Source organism: Protopterus annectens, chromosome 4.part0, assembly GCF_019279795.1.
Source record: "Protopterus annectens isolate FY-2018-M chromosome 4.part0, PAN1.0, whole genome shotgun sequence".
Lineage (NCBI taxonomy): Eukaryota > Metazoa > Chordata > Ceratodontiformes > Protopteridae > Protopterus > Protopterus annectens.
Genome location: NC_056733.1, coordinates 1,532,415,794 through 1,532,439,016, shown reverse-complemented (window position 1 = coordinate 1,532,439,016; position 23,223 = coordinate 1,532,415,794). Strand labels below are relative to the sequence as shown.

At 38.8% G+C, this 23,223-nt stretch overlaps 1 protein-coding gene across 1 annotated transcript in view; it reads right to left on the bottom strand.

The window, feature by feature from the left end:
- Positions 1-12,575, bottom strand: part of CDHR2 (cadherin related family member 2) — a 262,582-nt gene extending 250,007 nt beyond the window's left edge. The window contains exons 1-3 of the mRNA XM_044069914.1: positions 12,411-12,575; positions 11,373-11,603; positions 9,833-9,988 (exon numbers count right to left, since the gene is read on the bottom strand). Of these exons, the coding sequence (XP_043925849.1) occupies positions 9,833-9,988; positions 11,373-11,603; positions 12,411-12,575 (552 nt within the window). The remainder of the gene's footprint in view (positions 1-9,832; positions 9,989-11,372; positions 11,604-12,410) is intronic.
- Positions 12,576-23,223: the final 10,648 nt, after the last annotated feature.

Here is a 23,223-nt window from a genome sequence, read left to right as displayed (position 1 = left end):
CTTTCCATTTTGCAGACTTCTTACAAAAGAGTAAAGGAAGCTCTCCCTCCATCAGCCACAGTTCCTTGTCATGATCTAAGACCAGACGATTGGGTCGATGTAAAGGTATTCCAATGCAAATCTTCTTTGGAACCATAGTAGAAGGGACCTCATCTCATTCTTCTAACTACCCACACTACAGTAAAGTGTGCACACCTCATCCTTCTAAATACCCATACTGCAGTAACGTATGCTCACCTCATGCTTCTAACTACGCATACTACAGCAAAGTCTGCACACCTCATTCTTCTAACTGCCCATACTGCAAGTAAAGTGTGCTCACCTCATTCTTCTAACTGCCCATACTGCAAGTAAAGTGTGCACACCTCATTCTTCTAACTGTCCATACTACAGTAAAGTGTGCACACCTCATTCTTCTAACTGCCCATACTACAGTAAAGTGTGCACACCTCATTCTTCTAACTGCCCATACTACAGTAAAGTGTGCACACCTCATTCTTCTAACTGCCCATACTACAATAAAATGTGCACACCTCATTCTTCTAACTGCCCATACTACAGTAAAGTGTGCACACCTCATTCTTCTAACTGCCCATACTGCAGTAAAGTGTGCACACCTCATTCTTCTAACTGCCCGTACTGCAGTAACGTATGCTCACCTCATTCTTGTAACTATGCATACTGCAGTAAAGTGTGCCCGGATATTGAACTGGGTCCACACTTTGCATTGGAAAAAAACCTGCTTGACGTCTCCTGAGTCAACAGAAAATGGTGCAACACCTCCTTCTGGTGACGTTACTGACTCTCCTTCTTCTGCTGCTTCCAATCGACATGAGATAAAGCCTGCTTCTTCAAATGTTGCACCAATATGCCAAAGACTTAAATGTTTCCAGCTGCTGGGTATGTGGATGGTTCTCCATGATGCCAAATGGGGCATTCCAGTGTTACCTGTTCTTGTGTAACAGACTTATTTAGAAAAATTAATTGCTGTAGAAAATCAAACCTGGTGTAACATTACAGACTGAACTAAGAAACTATATTGCCAACTGGCTGCATCAACATAAGGTGATACTTGTTATGCCAGGAAAAAGAAACTGTGTGACTAGGTTACAGAATATTGGCAATTATTATTATATCTGTGGTGATTGTACCTATCCCTGGTTACCCAGAAGCTGGTTTGGTTGTTGTTATGTGGGATGATGGCACCAGCTATTTTTCATTCTTTTTCTCTATCTGCTGGAAGGTTATGAAATATGAGGGCCATACATCCTGCTGTGCAAGCTGTAGCTTTCTTTTCTCTGCAGTATGGCCTATCGCAAACTATAAATTAAGTGAATCAGCTGTCATTTATATTAGTTGAAATGGCTTAAAAGAATTCAGAACACATTTGCATGGCAAATAGAGGCTTTAACTGAAGTTCAAAGAACAGCCTTGCAAAACACAATAGCTATTGATTACATACTAGCTTCGAAGGGTGGAATTTGCCATCTCATCGGAAAATGGTGCTGATGTTTGTTTCACAATTTCATGATGAACAAGGAAAGGTGGCTGACTTTATGGAACAATTGGCTATAACATGACTAAAACTGAGCCTGGTTGGGTAGTTTGTTAATATATTTGAAAATGTCGGTACAAGCATAATGAAATGTATAAATATAATTATGCTTTTCATAGATCTTCTATACTCTGTTATTAAGAATTTGTTTTAGAACCACTTTATTAGAAAAAGTGCACATGCAATGGTTATCATCCTTGAAGAAAAACATCCCAGGGCGTACATTTTTGACAATGAAATGATTCTGAATAATATGAGATTGCGATACATTAAAGCATCAGAGGGAGGAATTTTACAGGATATTTTATTTTGATGTCAATTAATGCTTATTTTAATATACTATTAGATTGAAGTACTGCAGCAGTTTTATATATTTGGGCTATTTAGTTGAGAAGAGCAGTTTGACTTAGAGTTTGTTACAGCTTATCAGACAGATGGTAAATGTTTCTAGTAATCACTTAATCTTGAAAGGATTTCCTACTTGTAGGAAATGCCTCTGAGATAAGTAAACACATAAACCATGTCAAGACTGAAGCATGTTAAAGTTTCAAGCTATCCTCACATATGCATACCTTGTTATCTGTTTACTCTTTTCAGCCTTGGAAATGTTTGTATTTTAATCTCAAGTTGAGAAAACATGGAACTTTGCATGAACTAGCTCTTTTGTAAGTTTAAGATATAATAAGGATTGCATCTATGCATACAGTTGACTCTCTCTGTTTTGAGATATTCTATCCTGATACTTTATAATAAATTATGTTTTTGAATCCAGAATCTCTGACACTCTGTGCTTTGAACTGAATAGCTTCATGATAATATGTGTTAACAAGTACTCCTTTTCAGTACCAATGCAGTAGGGATTAGCAGAGACAAAAAAATTTGAACCAAAATCAAAATCACAGACAGCTGAGAGGTATGAAAAACCACCAGCCAGCAGTTATAACCAGGCTGCCTGATGGCTATTTTCATGTTTGGTAGCCCACTGCACAGACATGTGGACACACATTGCAGTATTACATGTTGCTTCACACAAATAACAAAGCAATAAATATTGCTAGAAAATATCTGGTTGATCTCAACCAGCATCATGGAAAAATAATAATACTACCTCACTGCTTCGATCTTGCATCATTCTTCTCAACTGTCCAGAATTCAGTGGAATGTCCCTCTTACATACACTGTCCTGACTCCCTGAAGACAGCCAAACAGTAAAAGCAGACATTCAAAAGTTGTTTTATTTTTAAAAAATCTATCATATTGATGCACATTAATAACCCTCTCTCTGGTCAGTGCCATGGCTTTGCAACTACCATTTAAACATTGCAAGGTCACTGAGACATTCCACTGCAAGTCTAATGAGATGTTGTTTGGCTTGAATAGTCAAGTGGAACAACTCCCTTTGGGGCACCTATCACACTGCTAGGTGGGAACATTTTGTTATAGCTCCGCATTGTATTTATTTTTTTATAGCAAGGAAATTATGTATTTTGTTGCTCTAATGGCCCAACAAGCATGGCTAAGTCAGGCTGGTCTTGAATTTATCCCTAAAATTTCTAGCATTTTATATATTATAACAAAAAGACTGAAAATTATAAGTTCTCACAGCAATATTCAAGATGCATCTGTTGCCCTGTATTAAAACAAAGTTGCATAGTATAAGAAAACTACAAATGGTAATGTCTTAATATCTTTCCAATATTAATATAAAAAGTATAATATGTTTTTGTCAGATATATGTATGTACTAAAACCTTGATATCCCAAAATAAAATGGCATTTAGCTACTGAGAAGCTATTAATTTCTCAAAAACACAAGCAAAGAAAACTTTAAAAATGATATTTTTGTCTTTCTACTGTCTTTGAATTCTGAACCATAATACAAGCATATTTTATATTTGAATAAACCAGTATATTTTTCTGGATATTTTCCTAGAAAATATTCAACTGTTTCAGATACATATACTTTTAAACTTTGAGCTAAAACTAACCAATCAAATTTTGAAAAAAATGGTCAGCTGTAAGAAATTAAAATATTAAGGGTGGTATTGATTGTGCTTATATATAAAGATAATCTGTGCAGGTCACGGCTAAGTGCAGTTTCAGTGCTATTCATGGAGAACAACTGCACTTTTCTGTGACAGCATTCAATGAATGCATGCAAATGAAGAGCTAACGGAATTTAAATGAGAAGTTGTTTAGAACATGTTATGCCAATATGGCCTCTTCCTACTTGCTTGCAGTTTATAGTTGTTTTTGACATGTTTTTGCTCTGTGTGCAGAGGTGTTATACAAGGTAAAATTGTGCTTTGCATATCACCAGCCTAGCTATTTTTGGTGTGCACTGCTTGTTTTAGCTGAGAAAAAACACTTGTATCAAGTGATGCTTGTTGTCCAAGAAGGCACATTTATAGACAAAATACCTCATTACAACTTTGATCACCAAGAAATTATTGGTAGGAATAGAGTGGACGGGGATAATGTAATGGCTTTAGTGAGTTTGTATGGCTCACATATTGGAACCAGAGAGATGTGTGACCTTCCTATACTTATGGATACTAAGGTGAATATAGCCTTCACTATACTCGCCATAGAGACCTTCTACAGACAGACTGGGGAAATGTAAATCCCAAACCTCAAGGATACTTTGGCAGTTCCTTGACAGACTCTTGGCACATGGAGATCAGTATATTTATCCCCTAGTGTCATCAGAAGATCAAGTTAGAACTATGCATATGTTGCAATGGATGGTACATTTCCCTTAGGTGTTTGGCACAACAAATTGCACCCATGTCAACATTAGGGCCCCATCAGGTCCACAATGGTACCAAAACAGAAAGGGCTACCATCCCATCAATTGCCAGGTAGTGTGTGATCTATGGGGGTACATCACCACCATGCTGACCCACCATTCAGGCAGTGCCCATGATTCCTGTATCTGGCACACTACCTCACTCTACCTCCACTTCCTGCATGGTAAAATGCCCAGTGGTCATCCTGTTTGTAAGTGGAAATTTTTACAATAATTATGTAATTAGTTACACCTTGGTAAATGGATTGCTTAATATTAAACAAGCTTTACTTGTTGACCCTCAACCCCCTTTCTTTTCTTTTTTTTTCTTTTCTTTTCTTGTGTTTTCTAGGGTGATGCAGGCTACTCATTCAATCTCTGGTTCATGAGACTTATACTGGAGCTGACAAAGCAAGGTACAACACTGCCCTACCTAGAAATGGATTGTCTCTGACAGAGAATTTGGCCTGCTAAAAGCTTATTTTTGTTGCCTGGATGAGTCTAGTGATATTAAATATGACCCTGCTACTGTATGCAGGATGTTTACTATGTGTTGTACTCTGCACAACTGATCATGAGTCAGTCTGGTACTGAATGGCCCCATGATGGAACTGTAGTTCTTACTATAGGTCCTTCCATGGCTGATGATAGTGTTAGTGGACAGTTGGAGCAGTAGTAAGAGACCCCATTCAGGAAGTTCATGCATGTCATTATGGCTGCACTGTCTAATAGGAGGCTTCCAGTCCACAACTATGGTCCATGACATTCAGGTTAATGTGTCCTTTGTGTAACTTATGCATGCAATGCTACATGTGGACTATGCTGCATGGTGCAAAGCCTTTACTGATGTAAAGACAGTCTTATTATTTTTAAAGATTGCTTTCAGTATAGTTACTCATATGATTTATAATATTTTCTGTTTATTGGCACTATACAGCCAGAGTCATGCCTGACTGATCACTGAGATCTATGCAGTGAACAGAACTGGCATAATTTAAAGAATATGTAATTTTGTATTGTATTGCATTGGATTGGATTGTTTTGGCAGTACAGTGAAATATGCAGGCACTGCTTCTGCCGGAATGCTCATTACTTTGTAATTGCTGTTGCACTACTTGTTTGAGTAGCTTGAAGAAATACATGTTTTTCTCAGTGTATTGTTGCTGTATTCCACCTTGCACATTTCATGAGGTGCTCCCATCCACCCGGGGGGGGGGGGGGGGGACTCTATGTTTCTGGTGGTATGTTCTAATGTTTCTGTACTTTTCTGATAACTAAGAAATATTTTTTTTCTGTTAAGGTACTGCACATCAGATTAATTAATTCTGTCCTAGACACCAGTGCTTGTGTCATCAGAAGTAATAGCACTCATCATTTGCTCAGTGCTGAGGGTGAAGTGACCACAATGTAAGTGCTGCTGACAGGATTTGTGCTACTCCTATCATCATTCATTTCTCCCGAGTGTTAGCCCCTTAATACTGTTCTGGGTTGCAGACTCTGACCCCCCCCACATTTTTAAAATGTTTTTGATTATCTTTCCTTTCATTGCAAGCATTAGCATTACCCTCAACGCTAACACATACTGCTGAATAGGCCCTTACTACTGTTCGGCCTTACAATGTGTAGAGCCTCTCCTTGCTTCTTTTTCTTTATCTTTCTTGTTGTTGAAAAAATTAGCATTAGTCAAGTCATACAAATCCTACTGAACAAGCGCTTAACACTGGTCTACACTGCACTCTGCAGATACCCCACTTTTTTTTAATTAACTTTTCCTTTTACTTTAACCAGTGACATTACTCCAATGAAATGTGGTGAATTGTCATCACTTATGATATTTTAAGTGTTTGCACTGCACCCTAACCTACAGTAGGTCAGATCGATCATACCCAGCATCCCCCTAAGGATAGTGTGAGTGATGGTGCCCCTGACTGTGAGGAACTGTTAGCATGAGAGCTTGATGCTGAATTGCTGTAATGATGTTATCTAATGCATGAAGCTGATCCTCCAGATATTGATCTGACAGCAATGCATGACAGACACATCCAGTGAGAGGCTCAGCAACATGTAGATGAATGCTGTTGAGTCTTGCCTAACTTGTTTTGTGCTATGTACTCCACTCTTTTTCCAGTACTTTCCTGAGAATCCCTTGGCCAGCAACCTGCTGTGACCCATGTATCTGAACAGCACCCTGTTCCCATCCCCATTTAGAAGTGTTTTCTACTTCATTATAGTAGATTCTGACTAGTGTGTGCATAGAAGCAGAGATGGCTGCTGTATGTGCCATCATACTGCACATGAGTATCAACATTGCATTATTCCTACTCTCTACTATTTCCACATTCTGGGGAAAGTCCTCAATTGCACCTTGCAGTACTCTGACATTCTCTAGCTGACTGTCTGTGGCAGTGGACTGAGCCTGAATAACGCCCCATCACATCTGCTGCTGCAAAGTCAGGTGTTTTTTGTGTGTCGACAGATAGCCGCAATATGTGCCTACATCTGGTACCCATTTCATAAGTCTTACAGTCAACATTGATGCCTCTGAGATTATAAATTCCTCCTGGAGGTGCTCCTGTGGTTGAGGAAACACTGGTTTAGAGGTATATGAGGTCTGTCCCTCTACCAACTGCAATGTAATATCCTCATGTACTTGAATGTGTGTTCATCTGTCACCTCCTACAGAGTTATGTAACTACTGTGGGGTGTATGATCCTGCAATTACACTTGGTGACCATGTACCACTGTCCTCAGGCAGTGTCATAGATATAAATGTTATGTTAGCATCATCAACAGCTATTCCCTAACCTTAGCCTTAGTTCCACAGCAATTTTATACCACCAAGGAATAACACTGATACTGCTGAAAGCATCCTGCATTGGATATGCCAACAAGTTAACCATTAAACTATAATACTTGTCGACTTAAATATAGACTACCAGCTCATAAATTCCACTACCCCCACTGACATGTCTTGCCAAAGCATTGGTGTCTCTATTTTTATTTTGACCATTTTGACCATTTTGCACACTGTGGAAGCTCTAATCTTGTTTGTATGGCTATATGCACTGCCTGTGAAGCGTTCTATATAGGAAAGATGAACTGTACTCTTAGGGACAGGATTTTAGAGCATGTTTATGATATTCAAAGAAATAGAGACACCAACGCTCTGGCAAGACATGTCAGAGTAAGAGGTACTGAACATTCATGTAAGTTCTTTGTTTGTGGATTCTGAAGCTGAAGTCTGTAAAACTATTGATGAGAACTGTGGCCCATTTCTGCCCTTTTTATGCAAATAAAACTCAGCTAAGCTAATCTCTATGAACCACAGTCTTCTGCATTGGTGTATCTGTTCTCATTGGTGTTAAATGAATTTAGGTTGTTACAGACTTACTGCACTAAGTGGGGGGTGAGCAGGAGAATGAGCAACAGTGTAAAGAATGTCTCTGTCAAACATAAGTATGTCAGGGCATTGTGATATATATCTGCAGTGAGTTAACATTTAGTATGGAGTGCACTGAACCCTATTCCACATGCATTCATCAAACTATGGCACACCTTATCACTTCCTAACACTCACTTAATTTGAATGAAAGCAGAAACAGAATTTAAACATGTTATTAATGTAATGCAGTTACAGCATAGTAATTATGAAAGGAGTAACACCAGCAATACTTTTGCAATCATGCTGCCATAACTTATCATGGAACTGCCATAACGACATTGTGGAATTCAGGTCAGAACATTCCTCTGCTTAAAAAAAATACACACTGAAACACATGCTAAATTAAGAGATCAATAATTAATTTTCCTTCACAGAACAAAATAAGGCATATCTATGAAAAAAGACTGGGTGTACCAGTAGAAATATATATAATTAAACATAAACATATGCATAAACATACCTATATACGTGTTTACATCTCTCTCTCTCTCTATATATATATATATATATATATATATATATGTATGTATGTATACACACATAATGATTGTTACTATAATTCGTGTATGTATGTATGTATGTATGGTGTGTACACATACATATATATAGATTAGTACAGATTATGTCTATAAAGTGCACACAGCTTTCAAAAAATGCAGTGATCGTTATAAGCCAGAATTCTTTACTGTGCTACTTTTGTATATTCAGTCATTAATTCCAGAATAGTTGATGCACATACATTTTATGTCTCTTTCTTCCCTTCTTTTTCTTGTTATTTTGAGTTAATTTGCATTTTTTTCTTTCTCTCCCTTTTTAAGTTCCCTTTCCCAAAGGTCAGAGATCCCAGTGGCAGGCCAATCATGTTCCATTCAGGTCAGTGAATGTTCAAGATTACACTCTGCTCATCCAGTGACATCCTCCCAGGGTCATTGCCATAGGAACAGTCCTGTAGGTACCCTGATGGGGTGCAATTTGGAATGCTAGGAAAGACAAGAGCTTTGGGCTTCTGATGAAGGATGTGGTTGAGCGAGTAGTGGAGAGGCACCTTTGAGCCCATGCATGACCTTCTTCATTGGATAGAAATCTCACTGCCCTCATTGGCTATGACCAATGAGCTAACAGAGACCTCTACCCTCATGTCATCTGGCTCTTCTGTTGCATGATCATCAGGCAGTTGAAAAATTTCAGGTCTTGCAGACTGCAATGCGCATTGTTCCATCTTCTTTAAACTCCCCCCTTTTCTAAACTTCTCACATACACCATCTTCCCTACTTCTCTCCCCAACTTCTCTCTCATATACAAAAAATTGAAAAATGGCAGGGAGGTCTATTCCCCATCAAAAACATAGTACTCCTCCTGTTTAACCTCCTCTTACATAACCATTTTGATGTCTTCTTTCTGTGTGTCCCTTATGTTAGTTTCCCTTTTTTTCCCCTAGTTTTCCTACGTTCCCATTTCACATCTTAAAAATACTCAATGAGGGGTCCTCAGAAGGACAACCTTATAGTCAAAAATAATCTCTTTATCTTTTTTTTTTCTGAATTCATTCTGAATAGTGGTGCTGAGTGCCCCTACCTTAATTATCTCTCACTGCTTGCCCAGTGCCACACTCATCAGTAGCTTCTGAAAATATCTGAAGACTTTACACATTAATGGATTCATTCAGACATAACTAAACCATTTTTTCATTTTACCAGTTTGGAAAATTAGTGTTCTTCCTACAGGCTTTTGCATTGTTGTAGTAAATGCAATTTAGCCTGTACTCTGTGTATTTACATACATGCAAAGATGCACTCTGCAGAGATACATGCTGCACATGTGCGTAGCTTAGGACTATGAATCCCGCTCTAAGTTTTACTTTATTTTGTAAAATCAAAAGATGTAATGAGAATACAAAATATTCCTTATGCATGCATTTAAATTAATGGCATTTTCGTTTTACTGTCACTATTTTTGTTGAAATTAATGTAGTTTACACATTTTATTAAAAACATCTTTGTCCTGTCTTAGTGGTCATTTGAAAAATGCATTGAGTTTCACAATCTTACCACAACGTTCATAGTGCGTGTTTTCTCATAATCAAGAGCAACGGAGTCTGCCACAAAAAGCTGGAAGGAGCTGCTGCCAGTAATTACATTGGGGGAAACAGTGAATACATTAGCATTAGGTCCTTCCAGATATAAGACGAAACGACTGTTTATTCCCTAGAAGAAATAAAAGCATACTGGACTTTAATCATTTGAAAGAATATTAGAACAAGGTCACTAAACAAAGACCTATTAATCTGCCTGTTTTCTTTTTATATGTTTTTCTTTCTGAGTGTTTGGTTGTGCATCAGTCTATCTATCTGTCTATCTACCTATCTATCTGTCTAGATATCTATCTTCCTATCTCTTTATCTTGTTATCTGTCATGCAGCCTATTTAGGTATGTGTCTTTCTATCTATCTGTCCATTTGCCAGTCTTTCAGTATATCTACCTATTAATAAAATGTTAATAGATACAGTCCCTATGGAATTCCAGGAACAGAAATCGCGGAAACACAAAAACACACATATCCAGAGGAACAAAAATAAAGACATGAAATCTGGAAAAGATTAACAATACTGTGAAGGTTTCATTTTCCAGGCTGGTTATAATGCTAAACATTATAGTCATAGTGAGACAGCTAAAAAAGTCATTTAAATGTTTTACCTAGAACTAGAGTTCTAGACTGATCCTAACAAAATCTCTGAACGTTCATCCTGACCACTATCTTTTGTATCGATCCATAACAAGCAGAAAGCATTTAATCATTACGATCTTTCTAAAGCCCATAACTGTTATACTATTCAATGCATAAAACAGGTAAGTCATTATACTCATCTCTTACAAGTTCCTTTTTTCTCTATATTGATAGACTTTCATTTTCTAGCCCACATAGGAGAGCCACACTAGAATGTTTGACTTTTAATTTCCAAAAGGGCAAAAGAAATAACTTTCAAACTTTTTTATGCATTGTATTTATGTATACTGAAGTATATCAGTAATATAAACTCTGGCTGCATAAAAGCTGCATTGTAATATCCCCCTCCTCAGTATCTGATTACATAGTGAGCTATCCTATGTTATCTTCTATGACAAACAGGGACGTTGTTCTGTAAGAACCCATTAAGTCATTCACACCAATGACTCTACTTTTTGTCCAAAAAGCCATGTTTCAATGACTCAGGTGTAACAGGAAATTTACGCATCTAAGAAACAGAACTCAACCTATGACATGTGACATTATAAAAAGCACACAGACTGTAGCACTACGTTCACGCATTTTTTCAAAAGGTAAGTAAATTATGCATATACTTGCTTCACTGCAGCAGATGTGTTCACATAATTTTTGAAATAGTAAATAGATTAAGCATACTCTTGCTTTCTCAGGTGTTTTATATCTCCTGTAGTAGGGCAGACAGTCCTAGAACCACCAGGAGTTGCTATCAGTGAGAGATGTTAACTGTGTAAAATGTGAAAATAAGGAAAGCACTATTCCAGCCTAATCCAGCCTACCTCAGTTTCAAATATAATTAACAGTCTGCAAAATGTAACATATAATACCTCATCGCTGTCCTTAGCACCGATGGTGATAACAGGTACACCACGTGATGAGTGTTCTTCTATTTCCACAGCAAAATTGTCTTGCTGGCTTTCCTGTGTAAATCTGCATTCTAAATTATCAGAACAGTTGTAAAATTCTGGCTTGTTGTCGTTGATGTCCTCAATTTTGATGGTTATATTCACTGAAGTTGAAGCCTCCTTACCATAGACATTTACATTATGTTCAGTAGCCTGCAAAATTAATAAAATTGATTACACAAGTAATCTACAGTGCAATAAGAATGCATACATTCTTTAAAGATAATGATATATGCTGTCCTGAAGGACAGCTTTGACAAGCAAAGTTAAAATTAAGTTCTTGTACCATGACCAGGTACCGCTGAAGTGTACAAATTACAACACAGTTCTAAAGAATTGACTCTGATTTTATTAATTAATCATAGATCAGTGTAACTCTTCATCATAACTGTAAATGTCTATGTCATGTATGTGTACTTCTCCTTATGAAATTATAAATATTAAAGCAAAATGAGCATTATAGGAAAAGTATATAGATGCATTGTTTGAGGTTATAAGACTGTAATGCTTCATTTGTGTATTCAGTACTATAACTGTGTACTATAATGCTATGTGTTGTTAACAGCTGGTATGCAATTGTACCTCTACTATCTAAACTAATCTGATGTTCTCAATGACTTCATATACTGTTTTGAGCATTCTGTTTAAAGTTAATTAAGTAATTTATAGAATATCATTTCCTTGTCAAAGTCATCCTTACGTTTGTTGTACATGTATGAATGGATAGATAGAGGGACGAATAGCTAGACAGACAGACATACAGTGAGATAAATGCTGTATATAAAGCTCCATGAAGAAGAATGAAATAAGTCTGAGGAAAAATAAATTGTAAAATTCAGGAAGATTTGGTGTGATATGGTACATGTAGATTTAGTACAGACAATTCTTCTGACTACTATAAAGGGGAGGAGCTAGTGCAGCTCAATAGTCTTTAAAAGGAAAGCCGCTTGATTATTTTACCTTAGAGAATGGGCTGTCCATAGATCTCATCCTGACTGAAGAATGAACGTTCTCCAGCAGGGTATTAATGTAGAAGTAATGCCTGCTAAAAAACAAGTCCACCATTTCACGGCAGCATATCAAGGTGTCGTGGAGCTTGGAATGGAAATACTTAATGGCCGCCATTATGTTATGCTCACTAAGTAGCACTTCTGCTGCTAAGGGAGTATAAAATATATTTAAAAAAAATTAAATTAAAAGTGCGTGTGTTTATTTATTTTATTTATTTATTTTTATTTTACATTTGTTTACCAGGATAGTCTGACTGGATATAAGTCCATTTTCAGCAGAGGCCCGGGGAGAAAAGCTCCAGAAAGTACAGTTACATAAAGACAGAGTAGAGAAAGTTGTAAGTACAAGTAATAATACACAAGTCAGTAAGATATAAGCATACATTAGAGTAAATGCATTCATAAATATGGTACAAAGCTCCAGACAAGAGGTTTGTCTAAACTTACATATTAGGCATACGTTCTTTAATAGATCAAGCACAGTTAGCAAGAGAAAACCTCAAATTCAGATAATTAGCTAATCAGGATTGAAACAGGGACATAGCCAATGTTTTTGGAGGTGGAGTTTGAGGATTTTTTTGAACTGGGTGAGGGAGGGTTGTTGGGTGAGTATGGCAGGTAGCAAGTTCCAGATTTTACCTACTGAGTTGGCAAATAGAGAGTCCCCTGCCACATTATTGTTCTTGGACGTTTGTACCAGCAGTTTGTCAGCAGAGCGTAGGGACCTTAGGTTGCTATATGGCTTAATTATATTGTTTAAGGCAGGGGTGTATTCAGGATGGTATAGAACCTTATGTGCTGTAATGAGTTGATTATATTGCACCAGGTTAGGCCATTCTAGCCATCCTAGTTGAGATAGGTTCAGACAATGGTGGGTCCTATAGGGTGTTCCTGTAGCAAACCTGACCACTTGATGATAGCATCTAGCAAGTTTGGACAGAGAGGCATTACTTAGGGTAGTGTAAAGAGGGGAAGAATAAAGTAGGGTGGAAAGTAAGTGGGATCAGGCAATGGTAGTTCTTGCTAATGGGGTGAGAAAGGATTTGATCCTATAGAGGGAGCCCAATTTTTTGTTAACAGATTTGATCGCTTGATTAACATGGTAGTCTTATTTTAGTGTATTATCTACTGTGAACCCAAGAAGCTTTGTGTGTGAATCTGGGGAGATAGTTATGCCGTTGCTGGATGTTAGAGTAAAAAATTGGAGAGGTGGTTTTACTATTAGGGGAGAATATTAGAAGTTTGGTTTTTTGAGGGTTTAAGAGAAGCTGACAATCCGAAAACCATTTTTCTACCTCAGAGAAACTATTCTGGGTTAGTGTGATAAGTTCAGCTAAGGTGGAAGCTGTGCAGATTATAGTGGAGTCATCTGCATATTGAATACAAGTGGCCTTTGGTGTGGTAGTGGGTAGGTCGTTGATGAAGATAGAGAAGAGGAGGGGACCTAGTATGGTAGTTAGTTGTGTGGATAGGGTATTTTGCCATGATACTGTTTGTTTTCTCTCAGTCAGATATGACTGAAACCATTTGATGGGGTCATTGTTAAGTGACAAGCGTTTCAGGGCTAGGATGAGTAGCTGATGATTGACCATGTCAAATGCCTTGGAAAGACCTAGGAAGAGAGCAGAGGATAGTTTGTTATTGTTTCTGTTTGTATTGATAGTGTTTGCGAAGGATAGGAGGGCAGAAGTAGTGCTATGGTGAGATCTAAAGCCATGCTGGGAGTTGGCCAGGAGTTGGTTTTGGGTAAGGTAGTGGGATAATTGTTTATGAATGCATTTCTCGAGTATTTTGGCCAGTGGTGATAGAATGCCTATTGGCCTGTAGTTAGAGAGGTCTACTGAGTTCCCTCCTTTATGAAGAGGTATGACATGAGAGACCTTCCAGAGAGAGGGGCAATAGGTTTCAGATAGAGAGCGGTTTATGATTATCGAAATGGGGTATGTAATGGCCTCTGCACTTTTCTGTAGGTATTCTGCTGGAAGGAGATCTGCTGCTGAGGTAGTGGGCTTTAGTTTAGTGAGTAGAGATTTGATGGTTGAAGTGGATACTGGCTGAAAGTTAAAGGGTAGTTGGGTAGTAGTAGAGGAGGAATACTGAGAGGAGTTGCTGGGGGGTAGTTGGCTAGCTAGTGACTGGATGGTCTTGGTAAAGAAGTTATTGAAGCTGTTAGCAGTTTCCACTGGAGTTTTTAGATGGGATACTGATGGGGTGAGTGTGGTAGTTTGGCCAGGGTGGAGCAGTTTGTTAATGCCTGCCCAGAATTTTTGGGGTTTCTTCTGATGTTTGTCCTGGAGGTGCTGGTAATAGTTTTTTTTGTCCAACAGTATGGCTTTCTTGGCATCATTCCTTAAATGTTTAAATTTAATATGGTCGAGCGGGTCTTTGGTGGTATGCCAATTATCCCATGCTTTATTCCTTATCAAGATTTTAGTGCTGGTGGCCCTTGAGAGCCAGTTGGCTGTCTTAGCTTTGACTTGGAGGGTGCGATGAGGAGCATGGGAGTCTAGGACAGCTAGGAATCTGGAGTTAAAATATGCTACAGCATCATCTAGTGGAAGATTTTTTAGGATGGCTCAATTACATGCTTTGAGTTTATTCTGGAAGGCGGTAAGGTTAAAATTTTTGTGGGACCTAATAGTTTTATAGAGGATTTGGTGGTTATTATTTACTTTTTGTTTGATGATGAAGGTGAGTAGGTGGTCGCTTAGGTCATCTGGGAGGGTGCCTACATTATATTGGTCTTGGTGGATGTTGACAAGTATCCAGTCTAGGATGCTGCTCTTGTTGTAAGTCTTGTTTAACCTAGTGGGTGATGAGATGAGTTGGGTATAACCGTAAAGATTCATATGGGTGGTAGGAGATTCAGTGGAACAGTTGTTCCAGTCTATGTTAACATCTCCTAATACCATAGTTTCATGGGGATAGTTAGATGACTGCTATTGTAGAAAGTCTTCTAAGGTACTAGTGTTGTCACCTGGTGGGATGTATATGCTGGCAATGTATAGGGATTTAATTGAGTTAAGCTGAAATTTGCAGAGAAGCACTTCAGCATTGTTGAATTGGGGGGCTGTTGTGGAGCAAGAATGATATCTAGTGAGTTTTTAAACAAGATAGCTACACCTCCTCCTTTCTTAGTGGCATTGTCTAGCCGAAGTATATTATACCCTGGTGTAATGATTTCACTGTCTTTAGTACTTGGTTTCAACCAGGTTTCTGAGAGACACAGTACCTCAGGTGAGTAAACTGCCAAGAGGGCATGTAGGTTATGGACCTTGTTGTTAATACTCCTGATATTTAGGTGACATATCAGGAGAGAGTTTTTAGATCTAGTCTTTGGACAGAAGTTGTTGGTAGTGTTGGGGGGAGGGTTTGTGGGAGAGGTGGGTCCTGGATTAGGGTGAATGTCACCATCCGTCATTAGACCGGGTTGGACAGTTATAGAGATTTTCAAGGCTTTATTAAGTATTTTGTAATAGTATCTGGTTTTGGGGGAGATAGACCATGATCTATTTAGTTGGGATGTGATACTGGTGAAAGGGACAGGTTTGTGGTAATTTAAGGGTGGAGCCGTTGTGTTTAGGGTAATAGCCGAGATGGTTTGGTTTCAAGGGTGGTGGAAGCCAAGATGTGGGTGACATTTGTAGATATTGAGGAGGTAGAGGGCAATCAGTGGCGCTGAAAGAGATATGTTGGATCTCATTCTGAAAGGTAGAATTGGGATTGGTTCAAGAGTGTGAGTTGGGGATCCAGAGGAGGGGTTAGGGAGAGGGGAGGAGATTTATGTATGTTTGTAAGTGAATGCATGCATATGAGTGAAAGCGAGATTGATCGAGCCATTATTTTACACTCACTAAGCATCACTTTTGCTGTTTAGAGAGTGTAAAAAAAAATGAAATAAACAGAAAAAATGTATATGTGTGTTTGTATGTGTATGCGTGTATTTATGTTTCTGTCTGCGTGTGGGAGGGAATGCATGCATCAAAGTAGAAGAGACTGTGTGTATATGTATGTATGTGTGTGTGTGTGTGTGTGTGTGTGTGAAAGCAGAAGAGACTGTGTATGTTGTGTATGAAAGTGAAAGAAACTGAACAGTGAGATTTGTTGAGTCATCATTTTAGACTCGCTAACCAGCACTTTTGCTGTTTAGCGAGTGTAAAGTAAAAAAAGAAAAGAAATTTAAAATAATAAAGTGTGAGTGTGTATGTCTGTGAGTTTGAATGATTGCATGTATGAAAGCAGAAGAGGCTGTGTGTGAGAGAGAGAGAGAGAGTGAAGCATGTGAGCAATCCCTGGCAACAGTAGCAGTTAAGAGGTCTGCATACCTCAACATACCTGGATAAGCATTTATCGAACCAGCAATTACTGTGTGATGACCCTTTTTTTTTCCATAACTATTTGTATTGATAAGGTATGATATTGCAAATACTATGTCATCACACTTCAAACATGAATTGCTGTGTTAAGTCTTGACTATGAAACACATCAGCATACATCACTATACAAAAGCCATGTCACAGACCATTATCATTAAAATGTGCAAGTGTGAGCGTTAAGACTCATTCCAGATTTACAATGATGCATAAGGGCATACTATGTGAGCATTTATGCATTACTCCTCTTAAGCAATTTTTTTATATATATTTTGGATGAAAAATGTTTCCTCCAATACCATTAGCATATATTACATCAAGTTTGAAACATTAAGCGGAGGAACTATTTTACATCAAAAAAATGTAAAAAAAAAATAATATAGTACTTAAAAAAATAAATAAGACAGAACAATTTTACAGAGACCCCATGATCTAACTGCAGTAATGCCCTCTAGTGTGTGTTAGTGTAATTAATGCTCTTCCAGGGGTGTAGAGTGTTAATTATACATTAACACACACCCTGTCAGGCATTATTGCTTGCTTAAACTCCCAAATAAAACTGATTAAGTGGTGTGTGAAAGTGAGTGACTAGTCAGACCTTTCATAAAGCCTTACCTTTAAAGGAAACCGTGAAAGGATTCCTTATTGAGGTATATTACTGTTAGACTCAGTGCATACCTCTCAACCTCTTAGAGGAAGAAATCTGGACAAAGCCATAAATAATGGGGGGACAAAGACCCAAAAATATGGGCAATTTTAAACATTGCTGTTACAAACTTAGAAAGTGGATACAATAACAGGTTTTACATTACCACAGGTTTTCTGAAGGTTATGAAGTTTGAAAGTGAAATATCTATCATTATTTTCTGACTTCGATCCCCAATGATTTTCCAGTGATTTGGCAGAAAAACAAAATTTTATAAGGAACAGACCAAAAATATGATACAAAAATCTGGACATTCTATGAAAATCTGGACAGTTGAGAGGCATGGCTTAGTATGAAGAGTTAATGTTTATATATTTTTCTCTGCTCAGTTCAAAAAAGCAGATACTTCCCATAAGCTAATCATTGCAGATGCAGAATGTTTCCTTACCAGAATTCAGTGCTTTAAGATTTTGACAGAATTTCGAGAGTAATAAAAGATTACAAACCTAACAAGCAGAAATATTGATTCTGAGAACTAAAAAATAAATAATGGAGCTTAAAACAAGCTTTGTTAAAAATATTATTTGATTTTTTAACAACTACCTTCACCCGAACTGCCTACTGATGTCAGAACTGCCTAACTGATGTCTAAAACATATTGTCTGAATTCAGGTTTTGCATAACTTCTCATCTTAAAAGGCATTACATTAGAGAAAGGACATTATACAACAACCCCCCCCCCATTAATATTCCAAAACGTGCACACTGATTGGACAGCTTGCATGTTGTAAATCAAACTTATACTTATGGAAAAAGGTCCGGTCACCCAGACTTTTTCCATTAATATGTCTGTTTTTTACAGCAATGGAGAACACAAGATCTCTGTTGCTGTTTAGACACTTTCTCGCTATGTTAAAGGAGTTTAACATAGTGAACAGCTTTAAAAAAAGTAACAGAGATCTTCCTTTCTCCGTTGCTTATTTTAAAGCTGTCTCGCTATGTTAAACTCCTTTAACATAGCAAGATAGTTTGTAAAAAGCAACGGAGATCTTGCTTTCTCCGTTGCTTTCACCCACAGCTCTGATGTACTGCGTAAGCATACGCATGCGCAGTACATCAGAACTGCCGCAGAATACCAGACAGCTGCAGAAGGGTAGCAAGGAGGCATTATAAAATGCCATTATTTAAGAAAAGTAATTTTTTTTTCTTAAATAATGTCATTTTATAATTGCAATAACCCACTTCTGGGTGTGGGTAATGCTGGCTTTACCCACGGTTGTCTTTGGCCACTCGGGCTTCGCCCTCGTGTCCAAACCACACCAACCGTGGGTAAATCCAGCATTACCCACACCCAGGCGTGGGTTATTGCTATATTATTATTTCCCAGGATGCAGCAGACATGGGCCAGACATATAATGTAGAAGCATGAGATAGTCATTGCTTTACTCCTGGGATATTTACATTCAGGGAGTAGAAGCCCATATAAATACTGGTGAAACTCTGGGAAATTGTTACTAATTGTTCTAAAATATGACTTTTTTGCCAAAGTTTATGTTAGGCATGCTACTAAAAGTGAGTCACTGGATAGTGTTAAACAAAGTCCTTTTGTGGGCAAAAAAAAGTTTCTTAGTAGTTAGACTGGAAGGAGAGAAAGCAAATAATCGTTAGCTAGAATCTGTATATTGTCCACCACATGCAGGAAATAAATATGAATAACAGAATAAAATGGGAAATAAAAAGTAAGTTTTAGGTACTAAGATTATTGCAGCTGACTAAGTATTTCATTGTTCACATGATGAGGGTAAACATATTAAAACAGAGAAAAAACAGGATTCAAAGAAAAGAAATATCTGTAGAAGAAACGAAAAAATTGGTGAGATTAAACAAGCAAAGAACTTGAGATTAATGACCTGTTTAAAATGAATATAAAGGAAGCAGTATGACGAAAGTTGGCAGGTTGCATAATAGTTCAGGTGTTTACCTTACATTCACAAGATGCAGGGTTTGATTCTCACATGGGTTAATTGGTTACAGCTAAAATTACCAAGACAAGCAGTTAGCCTAGTACAAACTATGAAATGAAATAACATACAGACACCTATAATGAAAAGTGGACTGTAGTTAATGTATGAAAGCAAGAAAAGAGCAGCACTAAATGCAGTAGAAAATCTGCCCTAGGGCAGATAGCCTAGTATGAACCTATGAACCTATGAACCTATATTTCCATCCATCCAATACTATTGAGTCACACATGACTCTTACAGCAACAGCAATTGGCAACAACAGATTTAATTAAGTAGGGAATAAAAATAAATCATCAGGCCTTTTCACCATATCTTCCACCACACAAAACTTGCGCAGAATTCAGAGTTATAAATCTACTTAATGCTAGTCTTTGGAATGTGGGAGGAAACTGGAACACCCATATGAACACATGAAAGGCATGCAGACTCTAAAATGAAGGCACCCCAAGGCATGAACCAAAACACTGTAATCCCAGCAGAAATATTTTCCAGAAGTAATAAAAAGGACAGAATTGTTTCTTTTGGTATATAAGTGAAATACAGTGTGGAAGTGAAATATGGTGGGGATACTCTGTCTGTTTTGAGCTTAGTACCAGAACAGGGAAAGTCTAATGTTAAGATTTATTTTTTTAACAGAAATGATGTTTTAGAGTTTTGCAAGACTCAGCAATGAATAGTGCAGGCCATGTTTATAGGGCCTAGTGAGTCTGCAGCATTTAATGGCACTATGAATTAACATCAGGTGGCACGGTGCCAGGGCAGTTTTTTGGGGCTAGGCTTGTAAAGGCTCCAGGGCCATTAGCCTAGTACACACCTATGAACCTTCAAAGAGGGAGAATAAAGTACATATTTATGTCAACTAAGGCTGCCTTACTTTTGGACTGCATATAAATCATCCCAGAGTTATGGAAATATTTTGGAATAAATAATGAATCTACATATGAAAGACACCATTTTCTCTTAATTTTATTTAAGTAAAAACTTGATATCTATAGAATCTACATATGAAAGACAACCCCCCACCCCAGATTCACAAAAGCTTGCACGGAGTGCAAGATTGGTGCAGGAGTCCACGCAGGCAATATGTCTGCTGTGTGATCCAGCAACAGCCTGCAGGGGCGTGCACGAGCGCTCCCACACTAATCTTGCACAGACTAAGCCCTGGTGTGCAAATCACCCCATTTGCAGCTGAAATCCATGCAAATGAGGTGATTTTGCAATCCAGGAAGCTTGCAACAGTCCGTGCAAGACTAGTGTTATCTACAGAAATGTACTCGGTTAGTAACCGAGTACATTTCTGCAAAATCCAAAACGGAACTATGACAGCTCCAAATAAAGGCTGCATATCATTCAGGTAACATGCCAATGGCCAAGTATAAGGCCATTGGTATTGCAAACAATACAAAAAATAAAAAAAATGAACTTTTATTTATTTTTTTGCTGATCTTGGCTGTTTAAACATAGGGCAGTGGCGCGCAAATGGGATCGGGCCAAAATAAGAAAATAAACCTAAAAATAAGCATTCTAACTAAAGTCAGTATTCTACCATGCAAGGTAGTGGCAGGTAGAAGACAACCTGGCCAGTGAGTAGTGGTTGCTAAGGGGGGAGGCTCAGTGTGATACATGTGACTATAAATTTGCAGGCAATCCTATGCAAATGAGGGGAAGGATAGTGAATCCCAGTTTTCCTCAGCATGTGAGGCAGGTCCCAACAGTGTAAGAGTATGAACAGCTGGGTGCAAGACTAGGAGGTAGGTGACATCATGGGTGGGTGTGTCAGGCATACTGTAAGTGGATTGGAGCCCTGTGGCACATGTTTGCTCCTAGCTTAGCACAGCTAAGCTAGGGGTTGTGTCTAAACCTGCCTAGCATTCGTTACAAAGTGTAAGTGGGTGTGCGTGCCATGAACCGGGTTCTAAAGGAAGAAAAAAAGAGGTTAAACCAGGAAATAGCAGCAGTGTGCACATTTGAGCACTCTGTGCAGCGCGAACACAGGCTTAAACAGGGAGGCAATGAGAAGAGAAAACAGCAGTAGGAAGGTAATCAAAGAGAACTAGCTTAGCTGGCAGGTGAAATGTATCAGCCAATTACACAGGCAGCAGATCAGCCCAGCACACCACTATAAACTATGCAAACACCTTTTCCCCTTGTTTTTGCCGAAAAACTCTGCACCGCCGCTGTATACGAATGAGGAAATTTTACAAAACGAAAGCAAGAGGAAAAATGTTAGGGGCTGCTTTTGCTATCATAACAAATGCAAGAGGCCGAGGGTAGTGAGGACATGAATGCTGATGACCAACCCACAGTGAGCAAGAGGAGAAGAGTGTACAGACCCAGGGAAACCTACCTGGGGTTACATGAGCTGTAGATAGTGGAGTGCTATAGGATGGACAGGGACCTCCTACAGCATATCATTGAGCTGTGCCAGCCACACCTCAGACACAAAATCAACAGAGGGGAACCCATCCCAGTGGAAAATAAGGTATATGTAGGCTTAAGAATACTAGCCACAGGTACCTTCCAAAAGCCAACTGGAGATATCACGGGGATCTCACAGGCATCAGCATCCAGGGTACTCCATCAGTTCCTGGATGACATGTCAGCACATGCCGCTGAGCACATCTATTTCCTCAACAGCTTTGGCCAGCAATATTCGTCTCTTACAACTAATAGCAGAATACCCTGAAGTAGTGGGAGCTATAGATTTCACACACCTACACATAAAACACCACCCCATGAGCAGGCCAGGGTCTACATATACTGTAAGGGCTTCCCCTCCATCAACTGCCAGGTTGTGTGTGATGCCCGGAGCATTATAATGAATGTGTTTGCTGGAAACCCTTGGAGCTATCATGATTCCCACATCTGGCATCTGACACAGCTGTACCAGAGATTTGCCAGTGGGGACATCCCATATGGGCACCTAGTGGGGGATGGTCGTTACGCACTGGAGCTGTTGCTGATGACACCCATCAGAAATGCACACACACCTGAACAAGGGCTCCATAATGAGGCACATGCACAAACAAGAATCATAATAGAGCCTGTGTTTGGGATACACAAGTCATGGTTCCGGTGCCTGGATGCATCCAGTGGAGCCTTGCAGTACTCTCCAGATACATGTACCCAAATTTTCATGGTATGTGTCATGCTACACAACATGATCCTGCAGAAGCAGCTGCAGCAGGAACAGCACGGGGCAGGGCCACACAGCCCCCCACCATTGCCAAGGCCAGAACAGGCACAGAGTGACTTGGAGGAGGAACAACCTGAGCCTGCACCTGTACGCAGATGGAGGTGTGCACAGTATGCCTTAGCTTTGGCAAAGAGGCAATGCATAGCACACACACTGACACAGTAGGAACCCAGGGAATGGAAACTCTCTCTGACTTGCACATACAGTAAAAGGGATGCAAAATATGACACTACTTGTGCTTTACCATGTACAGGGAGTGTACTATGTGCATCTGACATAGTCAGCCCTCCAGCACCATCCTCAGTAGTGGCACAGCTGCAAGGTAAGTCACCCTTCCTGTCAATCACTGAATGCAGTAGCATGGTCTGCTAGTTGTATCAATGGCATGGATGTGAACATGCAAGGAATGGAACTGGGTGGCTGAATGGGACGGCAGCAGATAGTGGACAACTATATGGGCAGCATGAATCCATAACAGATACTGGTGTCAACAAAGTAGGCAGTAATAAACAAGGTGAAAAAAC